At 38.5% G+C, this 15,402-nt stretch overlaps 1 protein-coding gene across 1 annotated transcript in view; it reads right to left on the minus strand.

The window, feature by feature from the left end:
• Nucleotides 1-9,739, minus strand: part of REPS2 (RALBP1 associated Eps domain containing 2) — a 201,226-nt gene extending 191,487 nt beyond the window's left edge. The window contains exon 1 of the mRNA XM_058186758.1: nucleotides 9,348-9,739. Within this exon, the coding sequence (XP_058042741.1) occupies nucleotides 9,348-9,572 (225 nt within the window). The 5' untranslated portion in view covers nucleotides 9,573-9,739. The remainder of the gene's footprint in view (nucleotides 1-9,347) is intronic.
• Nucleotides 9,740-15,402: the final 5,663 nt, after the last annotated feature.

Genomic DNA, 15,402 nt, shown 5'->3' on the forward strand with positions numbered 1-15,402 from the left:
GTACATACAGTTAACGTTTATTTGTAAACCAACATGTTTTTACTGACTGATAGACTACCAGAAGATAAATTATTGAATATGAACAGGTGCAATTTAAATGAAGAATATTTTGAGTCATCCTATCAATGTTTTCCCTGATAATTTTCCAAAATATATGGGACTTTTTCCATTTATTTATTGTTTTCTTTTTTTTTTTTAATTCAAAAAGTTTTACAAAAAAATTTTTTCCCCCTTTCCTCCCAACCCCCCTCCCTTCACTAATACCCTCCCCCTTCCCCCCTGGCTTCCCGGAACAAGCACAAGGTATAGTTAAAAATAAAACAAACATATGCTAAGAAAATTTTCCCCCAAAACTATTATACCAATTTTCCCTCTCTAGCTCTGACTTCCTCCTAACATAACCAAAATCCTTAAAAAAAATAAAAAATAAAAATAAAAATTAACAATTAACAATAGTAAAATATATAAATCAATAGAACAGATTAATCCTAAAGTATTTAAAACCAGCTAAAGCATAAAAATCCAATCCAATTCAAAAAATATGTCCCTTATAACTTCTATAACCATATAATTTCCCCCCCATGTCTTTCTTACATAAGATCTTTTGAGAATATTCTATTTAAAATTTAGTGCAACACCTTATAAAATTTCAATACAGAAAATTACAATATCTATTCAACTTTAGTCCTTCCTCATCAAAATCCAGTATAGATCCAAATATCTAGTCTTTTATGATAGATATAAAACATATAATCAACCCATTTCTTCCAGATCTTCCTCACAAATTGTCTTTCCGGGACACTAATATTTTTGTCTGTTAACATTTTAAAAAAACCTTGTTTCAAGGATGATACTTTTGTCTCTTGCCATTTTTTTTGATGCATTAATCTCTGTCTTTCCTTCATTACTCCTTTTAAAAAGTCAATCATAATATTTCCTAGTAATTCCTTATGTCCAAGAATCCAAAAATTACTGCCGTATATTCCCTCAGTCCAAAAAGAGAACTCTTGGGAAACATTAAGCTTGTGAGTCTTTTCCGTTTGAGGGACAATCTCCTGTAGCACAAATTCAGGCATTTCATCCAAACTATTTAAAGAAAACTTCTTTACATCAACTTGTTTATTCACGATCAAATCTTCATATTTATCCACTTTTATTTGTATCTCCTCCATTCCATTTTCCGAGTGATTGCACTGGTTAATTTGCTCCAAGCTCTCATCCAAAACGTCCCCATTTTTTATCAATTTGTATTTTTGAATAATTAAATACATACTTTCTGTGTAGTCCTGTATAAAGTCACAAATCCATTCTTCTGAAAGAACCTCCATGACAAAGTTCCTGCTGAGAATCCCCTTGTAAAGTACTTAAACAACGTAATATAATCCAACAGTCCACAGTCAAACACAATATGATAAAATCTCCATTCAGTTTCGATTCAACAGCAAGGCTCCCTTTGATGTATCGCTCTGCTTTCAGTTTCTCTAAAACGAAACTGAAAGGGGGGGGGGGAATTTCTCTTTTTTTAAAAAAAAAAAAGGTGGAAGTCAGAAAATCAAAAATACTTGCAAACCAATAATTGTTCACTCACACTTCTGTCTGCTTTTAGAAACCACAAAAAGAAATCATTTGTTAGCAGAAGTGGACACCTTCCTCTTTTCCTGCTTTTTCAGGAGCGCAGTGAATACTGGAGGTTGGGGGAGGGTTCAAGGGGATTCGACCTTTCAGGACTTTGCATTACAAAAACAAAGCCCCTAGGGGAATCTACCACAATTCCCCCCCCCTTGCTCTTTCTCTCTCTTTCAACCAGAGAGGGAAATTAAGCCGGGATCAGCTGCTATCACCGGCTTTTACCATATTCAATGCGGAGTGCCATAAATTAGCACCCAGCGAGAAAGGTGGCGCCACCCAGAAGCCCATTTATTTATTGTTTTCTTGATTTATTTAGGCAATTTATTTGTCACCTCTCTCGTATCCAACAACTCTGGACCTAATAGCCTAAATTTTAAAACATTAAAATCAATAATGAAAGAACACATATTCTTTTAATATACAAATTGTACTTTTGTTTAGTTTTGCACATTAACGTAGCTTTGATTCCTCTCATTCTAAAAATATGTATATCATTTGTATATCATGTATATATTTTATTGCCAATGTTTGTGTTACACTAATTACTGTCATATCACATTTATAATACATTTTAGAAGAGCATGCCTAATTATCCCTATTATCCTTAGCCCTGAAAAAGGATAGCAAAATATAAAAACTAAAATGTCAATAAAGATCTATTTTTCACTTGTATTGAATTCTTTTTTTGTATAGACCTTGAATCAGTTTCAATAAGACAGAAAATTTGTAACAAGATTGGTAAAACTATAAGGCTATAAATCCTTGTTAAGCAAGAATCTAAAGCATGTGTAAAAAATGGATTTTTTGCTGAGAAGGGTCTCCATGCTTTGCCAATTCAGAGTCATGGTGAATTTAAAAGCATTTAGTATATTATTTTCTGATTCAGTTCTATAAGGGTTACTAACATATTGTAGAGTTTGACAGAACTAACCTTTGTCTAGCGTCTTAACTGCTAAGTTGGAACAGTAATAAATTTCAACGTTTATCAAGTATTATGAAGTAAAACAACAGGAAAAAACTGTTCAGAATTGCTGTATCACCTATTTATTTTTATGTTAATTCATTCCATATCTTGCTTAAACAACTTGGTATGTACGATTTTGCTAATATCAAAGTCTGATTTTTATTAAGACTTAGAGCAGAAAAGAATAGCTACAAATACACTTCTAAAGAAACAAAAGCATTGTTCAAGATGATGCAAGTTAACACTTGGACAACCATTAAGCACTATGTTTAGAGATAGATTCTCTACATCTTGAGCAAAAAACAAGGTCCCAAATAATAGAAAAAGGTATTTCCAGGCTTGCAAATCAAGTCCCCTATTGACTATCTTTTGCACACAGTGATCAAAGTGCACTGATATCCGTTGTTTCATAGTATGTGACATAAATAAGTTTCTGTATTATGAAAACATACCAAAAACCAAAATACAAGTACTCAAGAGATTACTAACTGCTTGCAATGATAAACTGGCACTGAGTTAATGGGAGACAGTTCTTGGGAAAGAGAATACAGTTATTAATGGCTTTAAGGCTTAACTAGTTTTACCTGCTTCCCAAATTATAGAATTTAACAGTTTCGCTGTGCAGTGTTTTGAATAGTGTTGTTTATATAACTGCATATAACCTACAAAGCCTACATTTTGTTCTATTTTTTTCATTTAGTGTAAAGGATATAAAGGATTAATCCAAAATAGTATTATAAGAAATAAAAATATGTTGTTAAAATGAATTAAGTAGTAGTAGTAGTAGTAGTAGTAGTTGTTGTTGTTGTTTTTAGTTGCGAAGTCGTGTCTGACCCATCGCGACCCCATGGACAACGTTCCTCCAGGCCTTCCTGTCCTCTGGAGTCCATTTAAACTCATGCCTACTGCTTCAGTGACTCCATCCAGCCACCACATTATCCGTCGCCCCTTTCTTCTTTTGCCCTCAATCTTTCCCAGCATTAGGCTCTTCTCCAGTGAGTCCTTCTTTCTCATTAGGTGGCCACAGTATTTCAGTTTCATCTTCAGGATCTGGCCTTCTAAAGAGCAGTCAGGGTTGATCTCTAGAACTGACTTGTTTGTTCACCTTGCAGTCCAAAGGACTCGCAGGAGTCTTCTCCAGCACCAGAGTTCAAATGCTTCAATTCTTTGGCGCTCAGCCTTTCTTATGGTCCAACCTTCACAGCCATACATTGCAACTGGGAAAACCATAGCCTTGACTATACGTACTTTTGTTGGTAGGGTGATGTCTCTGCTTTTTAGTACGCTGTCTAGATTTGCGATAGCCTTCCTCCCCAGGAGCAAGCGTCTTTTAATTTCTTGGCTGCAGTCCCCATCTGCGGTGATCTTGGAGCCCAGGAAAATAAAATCTGTCACTACCTCCATTTCTTCACCATCTATCTGCCAGGAATTGAGAAGGCCGGATGCCATGATTTTAGTTTTCTTAATGTTGAGTTTCAAGCCAATTTTTGCACTCTCGTCCTTCACCTGCATCAAGAGATTCTTTAGTTCCTCTTCGCTTTCTGCCATTAGAGTGGTATCATCTGCATAGCTGAGGTTGTTGATATTTCTTCCGGCAATCTTAATTCCAATTTTTGATTCATCTAGTCCAGCCTTTCTCAGGATGTGTTCCGCATATAAGTTAAATAGGCAGGGTGATAATATACAGCCTTGCCGGACTCCTTTCCCAATTTTGAACCAATCAGTGGTTCCGTGTCCAGTTCTCACTGTGGCTTCTTGACCCGCATACAGGTTTCTCAAGAGACAAATAAGATGGTCTGGTACTCCCATCTCTTTAAGAACTTGCCACAATTTGTTGTGATTCACACAATCAAAGGCTTTAGCATAGTCAATGAAGCAGAAGTAGATGCTTTTCTGGAACTCCCTAGCTTTCTCCATAATCCAGCGTATGTTGGCAATTTGATCTCTAGTTCCTCTGCCTCTACGAAATCCTGCTTGTACTTCTGGTAATTCTCAATCCACATACTGGTGGAGCCTAGCTTGTAGGATTTTATGCATAACCTTACTAGCATGTGAAATGAGTGCAATGGTGCGATAGTTTGAACATTCTTTGGCATTGCCATTCTTTGGAATTGGAATGTAAACTGACCTTTTCCAATCCTGTGGCCATTGTTGAGTTTTCCAAATTTGCTGGCAAATTGGGTGTAGCACTTTTACTGTGTCGTCTTTTAAGATTTTGAATAGCTCAGCTGAATACTGTCTCCTCCACTAGCTTTGTTGTTGCTCAGATTTCCTAAGGCCCATTTAACTTCACATTCTAGGATATCTGGCTCAAGGTTAGTGACCACCCCATCGTGGTTATCAGGGATGTTAAGCTCATTCTTGTATAGTTCTTCTGTGTAATTTTGTCATCTCTTCTTAATCTCTTCTGCCTCTGTTATGTCTCTGCCATTTTGGTCCTTTATCATGCCCATCTTTGCATGAAACGTTCCCTTCATATCTCCAATTTTCTTGAAGAGATCTCTGGTCCTCTCTATTCTATTGTTTTCTTCTATTTCTTTGCACTGTTCATTTAAGAATGCATTCTTATCTCTTCTAGCTATTCTCTGGAATTCTGCATTCAACTGGGTGTATCTTTCTCTTTCTCCCTTGCCTTTTGCTTCCCTTCTTTCCTCAGCTATTTGCAGAACTTCCTCAGACAGCCATTTTGCTTTCTTACATTTCTTTTTCTTTGGAATGGTTTTAGTTGCTACCTCTTGTACAATGTTGCGAACCTCCGTCCATAGTTCATCAGGCACTCTGTCTATCAGATCTAATTCTTTAAATCTATTTGTTACCTCTACTGTATATTCATCAGGGATATGATTTAGTTCATACCTGAGTGGCCTAGTGCTTTTCCCTATTTTCTTTAGTTTATTAACTAAAATAAGTTACATGAACCTAAATTAAGTTAAGTGAATTAAGTTACCACCATCCTATTAGCTTTATAAGAAAGAAGTCCTTATCATTGTATGTATATATCCTGATTCAGAAGCTTCCTTCATAAATCTAGGAATCCAGCCTTAATCACCTACCAAGATTTTTCTAATACATTAACAAACTTGAGGGCAGAAAACATACCACAGTGATCCAGCTTACACAATTTGAAAGAACAATCCAATAACTGCAGGCAGAGTGGGTATACGAAAAGAACTTTAGAATTTGTGAACTAATTTTTAAATGTATTCTTATGACAGCAATTATGCATGTACTTATGAATAATTCCAGCTCAAATTTTTAATTACAAAGTTATCTGATAAAATAAAACTGCAGCACCTTCTATTACCCACATTCTTCCCTCTGCAGAATAAAAGAAAGTTGAGAATGAAGCAATCAGTGACTGGGCACATTCATTTTTACACAGTTATAGTTTTAAGGCCAGGTGGTCTCTCAATAATATAGCATCACATATGTATAGGTGAGCAGACACCTCTCTCCTTTGCGGCTTTTAACTGTATTAACTGTCCAGGGATAAAGGCAAATAATTCACCCTGAAACCATTGCAAACTTTTATTGTTATGGTATTCACAACCAATATTTTTTAAAAAGTTCAAAATTATCTCTCAATTTGAGTTTACATTTTAATTCTTATTCTTTTTTTCTTTCTGTTGAAGGGAAACACTAATAATGCTATAATAAATAATACTAGAATATAATATACTGGTATACTAGAATTAGTAGAAACGTGTTATTATGTAACCATTAGGTTCCTGTAATACATATATAGCCTTTGTATTTGTATAACACACATATATTGTACCTTTATATCTGTAACAAAAATACGCCTTTATATTTGTATCTCCTGTAACAAACAAATTCTCTTATTAGGCCTCTGTAATGTATCTAGTATTTGTCAAACATATTCCTGTCATTTGATCTGAACCCATATCAATCTTCTTCCTGTTTTTCTCGTGCCATCTAAGAGCATGGTACCTATCTCGGTTGGAACTGCAGACATAATCCGGGAGATAATTTATACTTCAGCCCTAATTTACACCTTTGATCTGTTCCCTGCAGCTCAGGGGGCCAAATGAGCAATTGGGAGAACAAAGGAATGCTCAAGGAAGAGATAAAGCTAATTGGGAGGCTTCTATTCCTTTGCAGGGCAACAAGTAATACACAAATCTAAACTAGGAGGCCAGAATTGGTACTTAGCTGATGGTGCGAGGCTATAAAAAGGACGCCATATCTTCCCCAAGTTGTGGCTATCTCCTCATTTATTTATTTATTTATTTATTTATTTATTTATTTATTTATTTATTTAATTTAATTTTATTTAATTTTATTTAATTTTATTTAATTTTATTTAATTTTATTTTATTTTATTTATTTAATCGCATTTTTATACTGCCCTATCTCCTACATTGTATCTGTATGTTCTGGATATAGTCCCACCCAGTATTTTGTTTTTGGCCATAAATAAAATCTGCTTCTTTTTGCAAGCCTCGTCTTGAGTCTCTCTTTTTGGCATTCTGGTGACTCAAATATATTTTGGGACCTTACACTGTGTATCCTTTCAAGTCACTACTGATTCTAGGGACAGCCTGGATTAGTTCTTGAATTTTCTTGGCAAGATTTTCAAAAGGGGTTGCCCCTTGTCTTCTTTTTATGACCAAAAGTGACTAGCCCAAAGCTACACACATAGCAACATGCTTAAGGCAGGACTAGAATTCAGGGTCTCCCAGTTTCTAGCCTGTCTTAACCACTACACCAAACTAGCTCTTTCTTCAATTCATTACAAAATATTAATGTCATATACATATATGACTAATATACTAATAATTATGCATGTCCCTCTCCCCCAATGAAAATATTAAACAATCTAAAGATGAAAGAACAGCAATTGTTTAAAATGCTAGTGAAATGTCTATAAGACTTATAAGACAGGCCTTGGAACTATCTTTTCTAGGTAGAAATTATTAAGCAAATATGTACTGTTGGGAGATGTTTTGGGTACTCACCCTGAGAGAAATCTATGGGGTGGGAATCCAGAACAAGGCACTCTTCCACTTTGGAAGAATTTTACCCTCTTATTTAAGGCTGGTCCTCTAACCTTTTGTTCTTTAGAGCAAAAGATTTTCCTCTTCCATAAAGCTTGGGGGAAGTGAATTTAATGGAAGATACCAGTAGATATTTAAAACAATTTCAATTTTTAATATGTTGGAACTTATAAATGTTTACAATTTGCTGTTGTAAGTTACCCATTCAAATAGGTAGCTTATAAATATAATAAATATAATAAAATGGTATTTGAAAAATTGAAAGTTAAAATTATGAGTCAAATTTTGACACAAAGGCTAAGGTTTCATGCCAGAAAATGGAGATAATAAGTAATATCTCTGACAATAAGACATCATAATCAGCACCTGGTAATGGAGGAGGAACATGGCAAACAATAATAACATGTCTCTACAGCTGCAACCAATTCCCTCCCCACCTTTTGTTTTCCTCCCTTAGTGGGCTAAAAAGAAACAAAGGAAGTTGGATGATGAGACAGCATAAAATATTTTTCTCCATAGCAAAATATAAATCCAACTCTCAATGGGTGTATAACATTGCAGTACATTAGAAATAGGATTTAATAAGCAGCATTCAAAAATCCAAAATTTGCTAATAGTTACTCAAATAGTATGAACTTCATCTAACAAAACTAATGAATAATTTGGGATTCACAGTAGATTTACAATATATTTGCAAAAGCAATGAATTTTAATTATTTAAAAAATCAAATCTAAAATTTGTGCCAAATTAAAATGGGTAAAAGGGAACCAACGACCCCAGTTTTTATATTATCTTCACAGGATATCTCTGTTTCATAGGGTTTTAATAGCTTTTATATTTAAATCTCCTTGTTAATGTGATTTATATGAAATGGTTTTAACTATTGTTCTAGTATATGCATTACTTGGAGCATGTGTTTATCCCTGGAAATATGTGGGATATTAGTTTTTTTTAGACAAACTCTTTCAATAGGAGTTCAATCAATATACTTTCACAAACTTTAGCAACCCAGTGTATTTCTATAGTACAAGTCAGTATTGAAGATCATCTTCCAATTATCATCAGATAGAAAGTCAATGCCTACATACCAGTTTAAGGATTCAAGTCATTTTTTACCCATGGTAAATCCTAGTCCTTTCAAATAAGATGGGATAATAAAAACTTTTTTTTGAGCTGAACAAAACAACTTATATTTGCTACAGCAATATATTTGCATCGAAATGGTGCATTTGAGTGAAAAGTAAGGGGAAGAGGGAGAAATAAGTGAAAAATCCCCACCAGCACGTTTTAACGTCATTATAAACCACGTTTTACTTAACTGACCCAAGCATATTAATTCTCATAATTCTAAACGAATAAAGCAATTATACCAGCTAAGCTAGATGTGCCAGGCTATTTTCTGATTCAGCGTGTTATACCACTGGTTTTAATTTGGTAAGGAACGGGCCAAATAACCATATATTAACATGTTTCAGTATAACTAATATCTGGTGGTGTAGCTCTAGTTAAGAGGAAGAAAGGATGCAAGCCAGCAGTTTCCCCAGCTTTTACCTAGCAAACGTCAGATTTCCAGTCTGGGCAAGGCCACACCCCCTAGCCCGAAATTCTCACCCCAAAGCTGTTCTTGGTGGTCTCTCCTGAGATAAAAGCACTCTGTACATGGGCAGAACGCTCTCATCTCTTCCTGACTTCGGAATCCTACGCCCTTGCGTACGGCTCTGGGTCTCTTAGGTACCTGATGGAGCATCTCCGCTGAGAGCTGTGACGCCCTGAACAACTCTGCCACTTTACTGCCCCCGACAACGGGGGGTCCCAATCCCGGTCCCGCCTCGGGAGTAGGCTGGCGACCGCCGCAAAGCGAAAAGAGCTCAGAGAAATACTGCTGCTCTTTCCTTGCCAAACAGAATGCCGAGGTTCCTGCGGCTGCCGGTCCTGTGAAAGCTGTTCCCGCCGACTCCATTGCAGGGAAAGGGCGTCAATCGCTGTTCTGAGGCAAGGACAAAGCCCCTCCAGAGGTGGAAAGATCCTCTGTCGTTGCGGCGCGGAAGATACAGCACCCCTGACGGCGGCGGGTGCTTTCCAGCTGAGCTGCCGTCGCTCGCCTTTCCCCGGTGCAGAAGAGCGCTATCTCTGCAATGCTGCCCCTCAGGCGGGAGGAGGGCTGGAAAGAGCGAAGGCGAGCTTCCGCGCGCCTTCGCCCTTTTTGCGTTTGAGAGCGGAGGCAGTTTTCCCGCCAGAAGAGAAGGAAGGAAGGAAGGAAGGAAGGAAGCGAGCTAGCAAGCAAGCAAACAAGCAAGCAAGCAAGCAAGCAAGCCTCGGGACGCGCGATTGAGCAGGGTCTTCCGGCTCTGAGACTTCACCTCACATCGGCTGGAGCAGCAGCCGATGTGAATCCCCGGGCTGCTTTCGCCTGGGCGAGGCGGGGGGGGGGCGGGGGCGAGGGACTGTGAAGCTGGGAAGCTGCGTGAACCTCACAGGGCGAAGTATACGGCGTCTCCAAGACTTTGAAAGGCGAGCTCTGCTGCAAGGTTGATGTTTCGGACTTGCTGTGTCAGAGGTTGTCAGAAGAATAATTTGGGGTTCCAACTCAAGCCAGGGTTTCGCAAGAATAAATAAAAATGAGATCCGGACAGCTGTGAAGAAAGAAGAAATATTTATTCTTTAAAGCAAATAGGAATAAAGCTGCAGAGAAATGGGGTACAGCCACAGACCTTTTATAGGGCACCTTGTCCTGGCGTGGAAGTGTCTATGCTGATTCTAGGGTGACACTTGAGTGATGCTGGTGTGTGTGTGTGTAGGTATGTCTATGATGTTTATTATTGTGAACATGCTGGGAGACCTAATTTAATTAACTATTAGTGTTTGCAGACTGCCTCCTTTGATATGTGGATTAGGTCTGGGTAATTTATTAGGGTTAAGGAAGTTTGAGTAAAAGATTTTTTTACTTGATTAGTTTCAGCTTGACTGTCAATTATGTAGAGGAGATGTTGATTCTCAGACTATTGTGGATTCTGTTAACCTTTTAAGGGAAAGTGGAAATAGTATAAAAAATATATACTTTGATATAAAACTTCTCACAGCATATATAGCAGGCTTCTGTAGCCAACCTGGATTAAGCTATTTGGGGATTTTGCCAACACATTTTCTGCCCTGAAAGCACCCTCTATGTCAAGAGTGGGATTCATTGCCTGTGGCTGATTTTCAACCGTGGAATTATTTTCTACTGAAGATTTTCCAAAGTTAAAATAGTGCAATTTACTAAGGTAAACCTCTCCTATTATTGCAGGTGTACCTTAAATTAAACTTTAATATTGCCAGTATTTTATTATTCTTGATTATGACATATTTTAAGTCATTTCAGGAGAAAAATTGTAGTGGAATTACAAATTGATAAGTGTGTGAAGGAGTACAAGTGTGTGAGGGAGTTTAAGTGAAATGCTAATTTTTATTAGTGAAATGCTAATAAAAATAAAGAAATTATACATGCATGGGGATGGATTATATTGTGGATGAGTGTGCACATTTGTAGTTGCATTTTTTGGCAGAATTTTATGTTATCATCTTGGTTCCAGAGAAAATATAGTTCTTGTCTATAAAATCTGAAATGGACTGTCCAGTCCATGTCCAGCAGCTGCTGCAAACACATTTCAGGCAGCTGTGAATTCGTCACAGACAGGCAAGAACCTTCAGCCAGAGCAGCCTGAAGCAATTTAATCCTTTTAATTTACAAATAGATAACCTGGTTACTAATACTACTTTCTCCTTCTTCTCTTATTTCTTGGCCTCACATTTCTCCTTCTCGTTTTCCTTGTTATCTTTCTTCTTACTCTTCTCCTGCCTCTCCTTCTTGCCATCTCTGTTGTCAATCTTGTTGATGATGTGCAGTGCTACCACCGAACGATCAGGCGAGGCAGCAGGGGAAGTGCCACAGCACGGGCCCTGTGTGCTCGGCCCTTGCCGTCCAACATTGTCCTCTAGTTCCACTGCACACGGGACAAGCCTCCCTCGGCCAGCCGCCCACTCCATCCCACCATCGATCTTTGCTTTGCATCCAGCAGGCTGGATTGCATGCCTCCCCCACCCCCATCCCCCGCATCTCTGCCTCTGCTTGCTGCTTTGAGGGCCCGGCCGGGGATCACAGTGCTTGGACTCACCTGCGCAGCATGGGCTATGCAGCCACAGAGCATGCCAGTCAAGGGGCTGGTGGGCTAAGTCTGCTGCCAGACACCGTCGCCTCCCCCCCCATGTGCTCGCTGCCTTCTGTGCTGGCCACACCCATCTACACCCCTGCCCCCCAGGGCTGATGATCTTAATGGGCTTGTTTTGGGGGTAGAGCTTATATTAGCATTTTTTAAAAAACATGCTTATTTTCTGGTTGGGTCTTATTTTCGGTGAAACAGTAATTGTTTTTATGTTTTACATAACTTGCAGTAGAAGTAAGGATCATATTGATTTTAGAACTCATCCAGATGGCTGGATTATAAAGTGGACTCCTACCAGTCCTTGAGGTGATAGAAAACTATGGCAGCATAAAATGTGCTGACTTAATTACTTAGCCCTATTCTCACATAGTAATAGAGCCAATATATTGCTGCTGTCCTTACTGATGGCATGTGGGTTAAGGAAAGTGATTTGTGGTACTCCCCAGCTTTGTTTTCCTTACCATCACACTTTCTAACAAGAAAACAATCACCTTTCATGGGTTTTCTAGGTGGGTGGTCAGAAGTGAATGTCCAGTTGCTTGATTACCAAGTTTATTTATATAATTCTAATTTATGCAGCCATTCGACACAAATACCTGACTGGGTGACTTAGAGGAAATTTTAAAAAAATACAAGATAAAAATATATCAAGCCACATCAAAAACTATATAACTTAATTTATAGTCAAGTTAGAGGTAGTCCTCGACTTAAAACAGTTCATTTAGTGACCTTTCAAAGTTACAATGGTACTGAAAAGTGATTTATGACTAGGTTTTACAATTCACAATTTCACAATTCACAAACTTTGAAGTATCCCCATGATCAAGTGATCAAAATTCAGATGCTTGGCAATTGGTTCATACTTGACTTGCTATGTCCCAGGGTCATGTGATCATCTTTTGCAATCTCCTGACAAAGTCAATGGGGAAGCCAGATTCACTTAACCACGTTACTAACTTACCAAGTGCAGTGATTCACTAAACAACTGCGTAAAATGAGGAAAAACTCACTTAACAAATGTTTCAGTTAACAACATACATTTTGGGCTCAATTGTGGTCATAAGATGAGAACTACCTGTATAAAAAACATACAGACTGCATAACATACAGCCATACATCAACCAACAATAACCTACATCACATAACATTACATACCAATTTACCACACAGGGTTGTTGTGGGAAAAATAGGAAAAGGAAGATGTGTTGGATATGTTCACTGCCTTGGGTTGTTTGCCCTTATTAACTAGTAAAGGCATTAAAGTATTTTCCAACATGGTGTGTGTGTGTATGTGTGTGTGTATTTCAAAATGAATAATTTATTTGAATATCATTTATGATATAATTTAAGAAACTAATATAAAGTTATATCTAAGATTATTGGTTCTTACTTTTTAGAAATGTAAGATGTTTCTAAAAACCATCTTAGTTTTTTGTGAAAACACATATATTCCTCAGTAGGAAGGAAAGGGTGCAGATAAAGATGTAGCTATCTATATTTAAACCTCCCACACCTTATAAACATTGTTAGTCACAGTTTTTAAAATGCATCGTCATCAAGAGTTTTATATTGTTTTAAATTACTAAACGAACACAAGTGAGTATATTTGTAACTCTGAATTGATGGTTGATGCAATTGAAACAATACTGTGCTAGAAAAAATATTCAATGTATTTTAAATTTATTAAATTTATGTGTTAATTTATATAGATTAATATAATGCAATAGTGTAAATTGTTGAATTTCAAGCTCTAAATTGTTTCTTGCTATTAATTTTTTAATAAAACTGCAATTGTATGGCAGGAACAGAAAACTTTTGTTGGTTTTCAATTTTAATCATACCTGATTATTAACCTTTTTATATGAGCCTGGTTGGCATTGCAGCCTAGGTTCTAGAGAACCACAGTATCTACCTACTACTCTATCCTTAGCCTTTTTATTTATGGATATTTAAGTATACATACTTTTTAAAAATTATAATGCCAGAAAACTGGCCATGTTTACTAGAGTGCTCGAAGTTAATAATTTTCTTAGCACTTGTATTCAAGATAAATTAATTTTTTTTCAAGGTGAGTTCCAGTAATCGAGTACGCAACAGAGAAGCAATGTAGGCTATGGAAACTTTAGAGGTCTTAGGCCAGTGTTGGCAATTTTTTTTAAAATTTTTTTTATTTTTTGTTTACATTTATATCCCGCCCTTCTCCGAAGACTCAGGGCGGCTTACAGTGTATAAGGCAATAGTCTCATTCTATTTGTATATTTTTTACAGTCAACTTATTGCCCCCCAACAATCTGGGTCCTCATTTTACCTACCTTATAAAGGATGGAAGGCCGAGTCAACCTTGGGCCGGGCTTGAACCTGCAGTAATTGAGGCTACTGTGTTCTAATAACAGGCTTTGTAACAGCCTGAGCTATTCCGGCCCCTTGCTGAAAATCTTTTCAGCAAGGAAAGTAGATGGTCTTCTGGTTTCTGGCGCACCTGCACTGGCTCTGCCTGGCCTTTTGGGGTCCTCGTACCTCCCTGCCCAACCCCCTGGTCCCCATCAGGGTGGTGGGACACCCCCGATGACCCAGTTCCGCAGCCCCAAACAGGGAAAGTTGGGTGGGGAATGCCGCCCCCTTCCGCTGGAAAGCTGGAGCCCCTTCCTGGCCTTGGAGGTAAGGGGCTTTGGCGTTCCCGGGGCTCAGCTTGGGGGCCAGCAGACGGGAGAGCTTCACCCCAACTCTGACCAGGATGAAGCACCCCCCTCAGCCCGCCACCGAGAACAAGACAGTACAGCCCCCACTTATCCCTCGGGAAGCCTTCCCGCTTCCTGACAGGCCCAGTGTGCCTCTTACCCCTCGGCAGCTTCTCCAAGTTGTGCTCTCCTCCAACCCTCCTGGGGCAGCTTGCCTCCCCAACAGCAGTTCCTTTTCCTCCTGGCTGCTCCTGCATCCTGGCCAGAAGCAGCAGCACGAGAACCACCGCTGCCCCCTCATGGCAGCAGGAGCAGCGGGCGGGGCAGCCAGCCAGCCAACGCTGCTGTGTGCCTGAGCCAGCCAGGCACTCTGGACCATGGACGCCCATCAGTGCTGGGGGCTGAAGGCGCGCAAGAAGCCTGCTCAAGCAGGGAGGGAGGGAAGGTGATATTCCGTTTTCAGCACGTGCATGAGCACTGATAAGCTGGTCTTTGTGCATGTGCACTGGGTGATTGCTTTTTGTTTCTGGTGCTCCCGTGCAGGTGAAAACCAGCTGGCCAGTACACCAGAACCCAGAAGAGCAACGGGCAACAACTCGTGTGCCTGTGAGAGATGGCCATAGGTTCGCTATCATGGTCTTAGGCTATAAAGTAGTAACGTTAGGAATAATAGCATTGTCATCTTACCTGCATCTACAGGAGACATTGTTCCACTGAGGCACTCAACTCTAAAGAGTTTTAATTTCTATTCTAACTTTGATACCAAACCAAAGACAGAAAACTGAGTGTCATTATTACAATTAAGGTATTTTAACTCAAGCAATGTTATGATCATACATCTGTGGACAAATTCAATATTGAGAAAAGCAAAGCCAATCTTAATTTAGAATAAAAGACACAGAGTCTAATA

This window comes from Ahaetulla prasina, chromosome 5 (genome assembly GCF_028640845.1).
Source record: "Ahaetulla prasina isolate Xishuangbanna chromosome 5, ASM2864084v1, whole genome shotgun sequence".
In the NCBI taxonomy this organism is placed as follows: domain Eukaryota; kingdom Metazoa; phylum Chordata; class Lepidosauria; order Squamata; family Colubridae; genus Ahaetulla; species Ahaetulla prasina.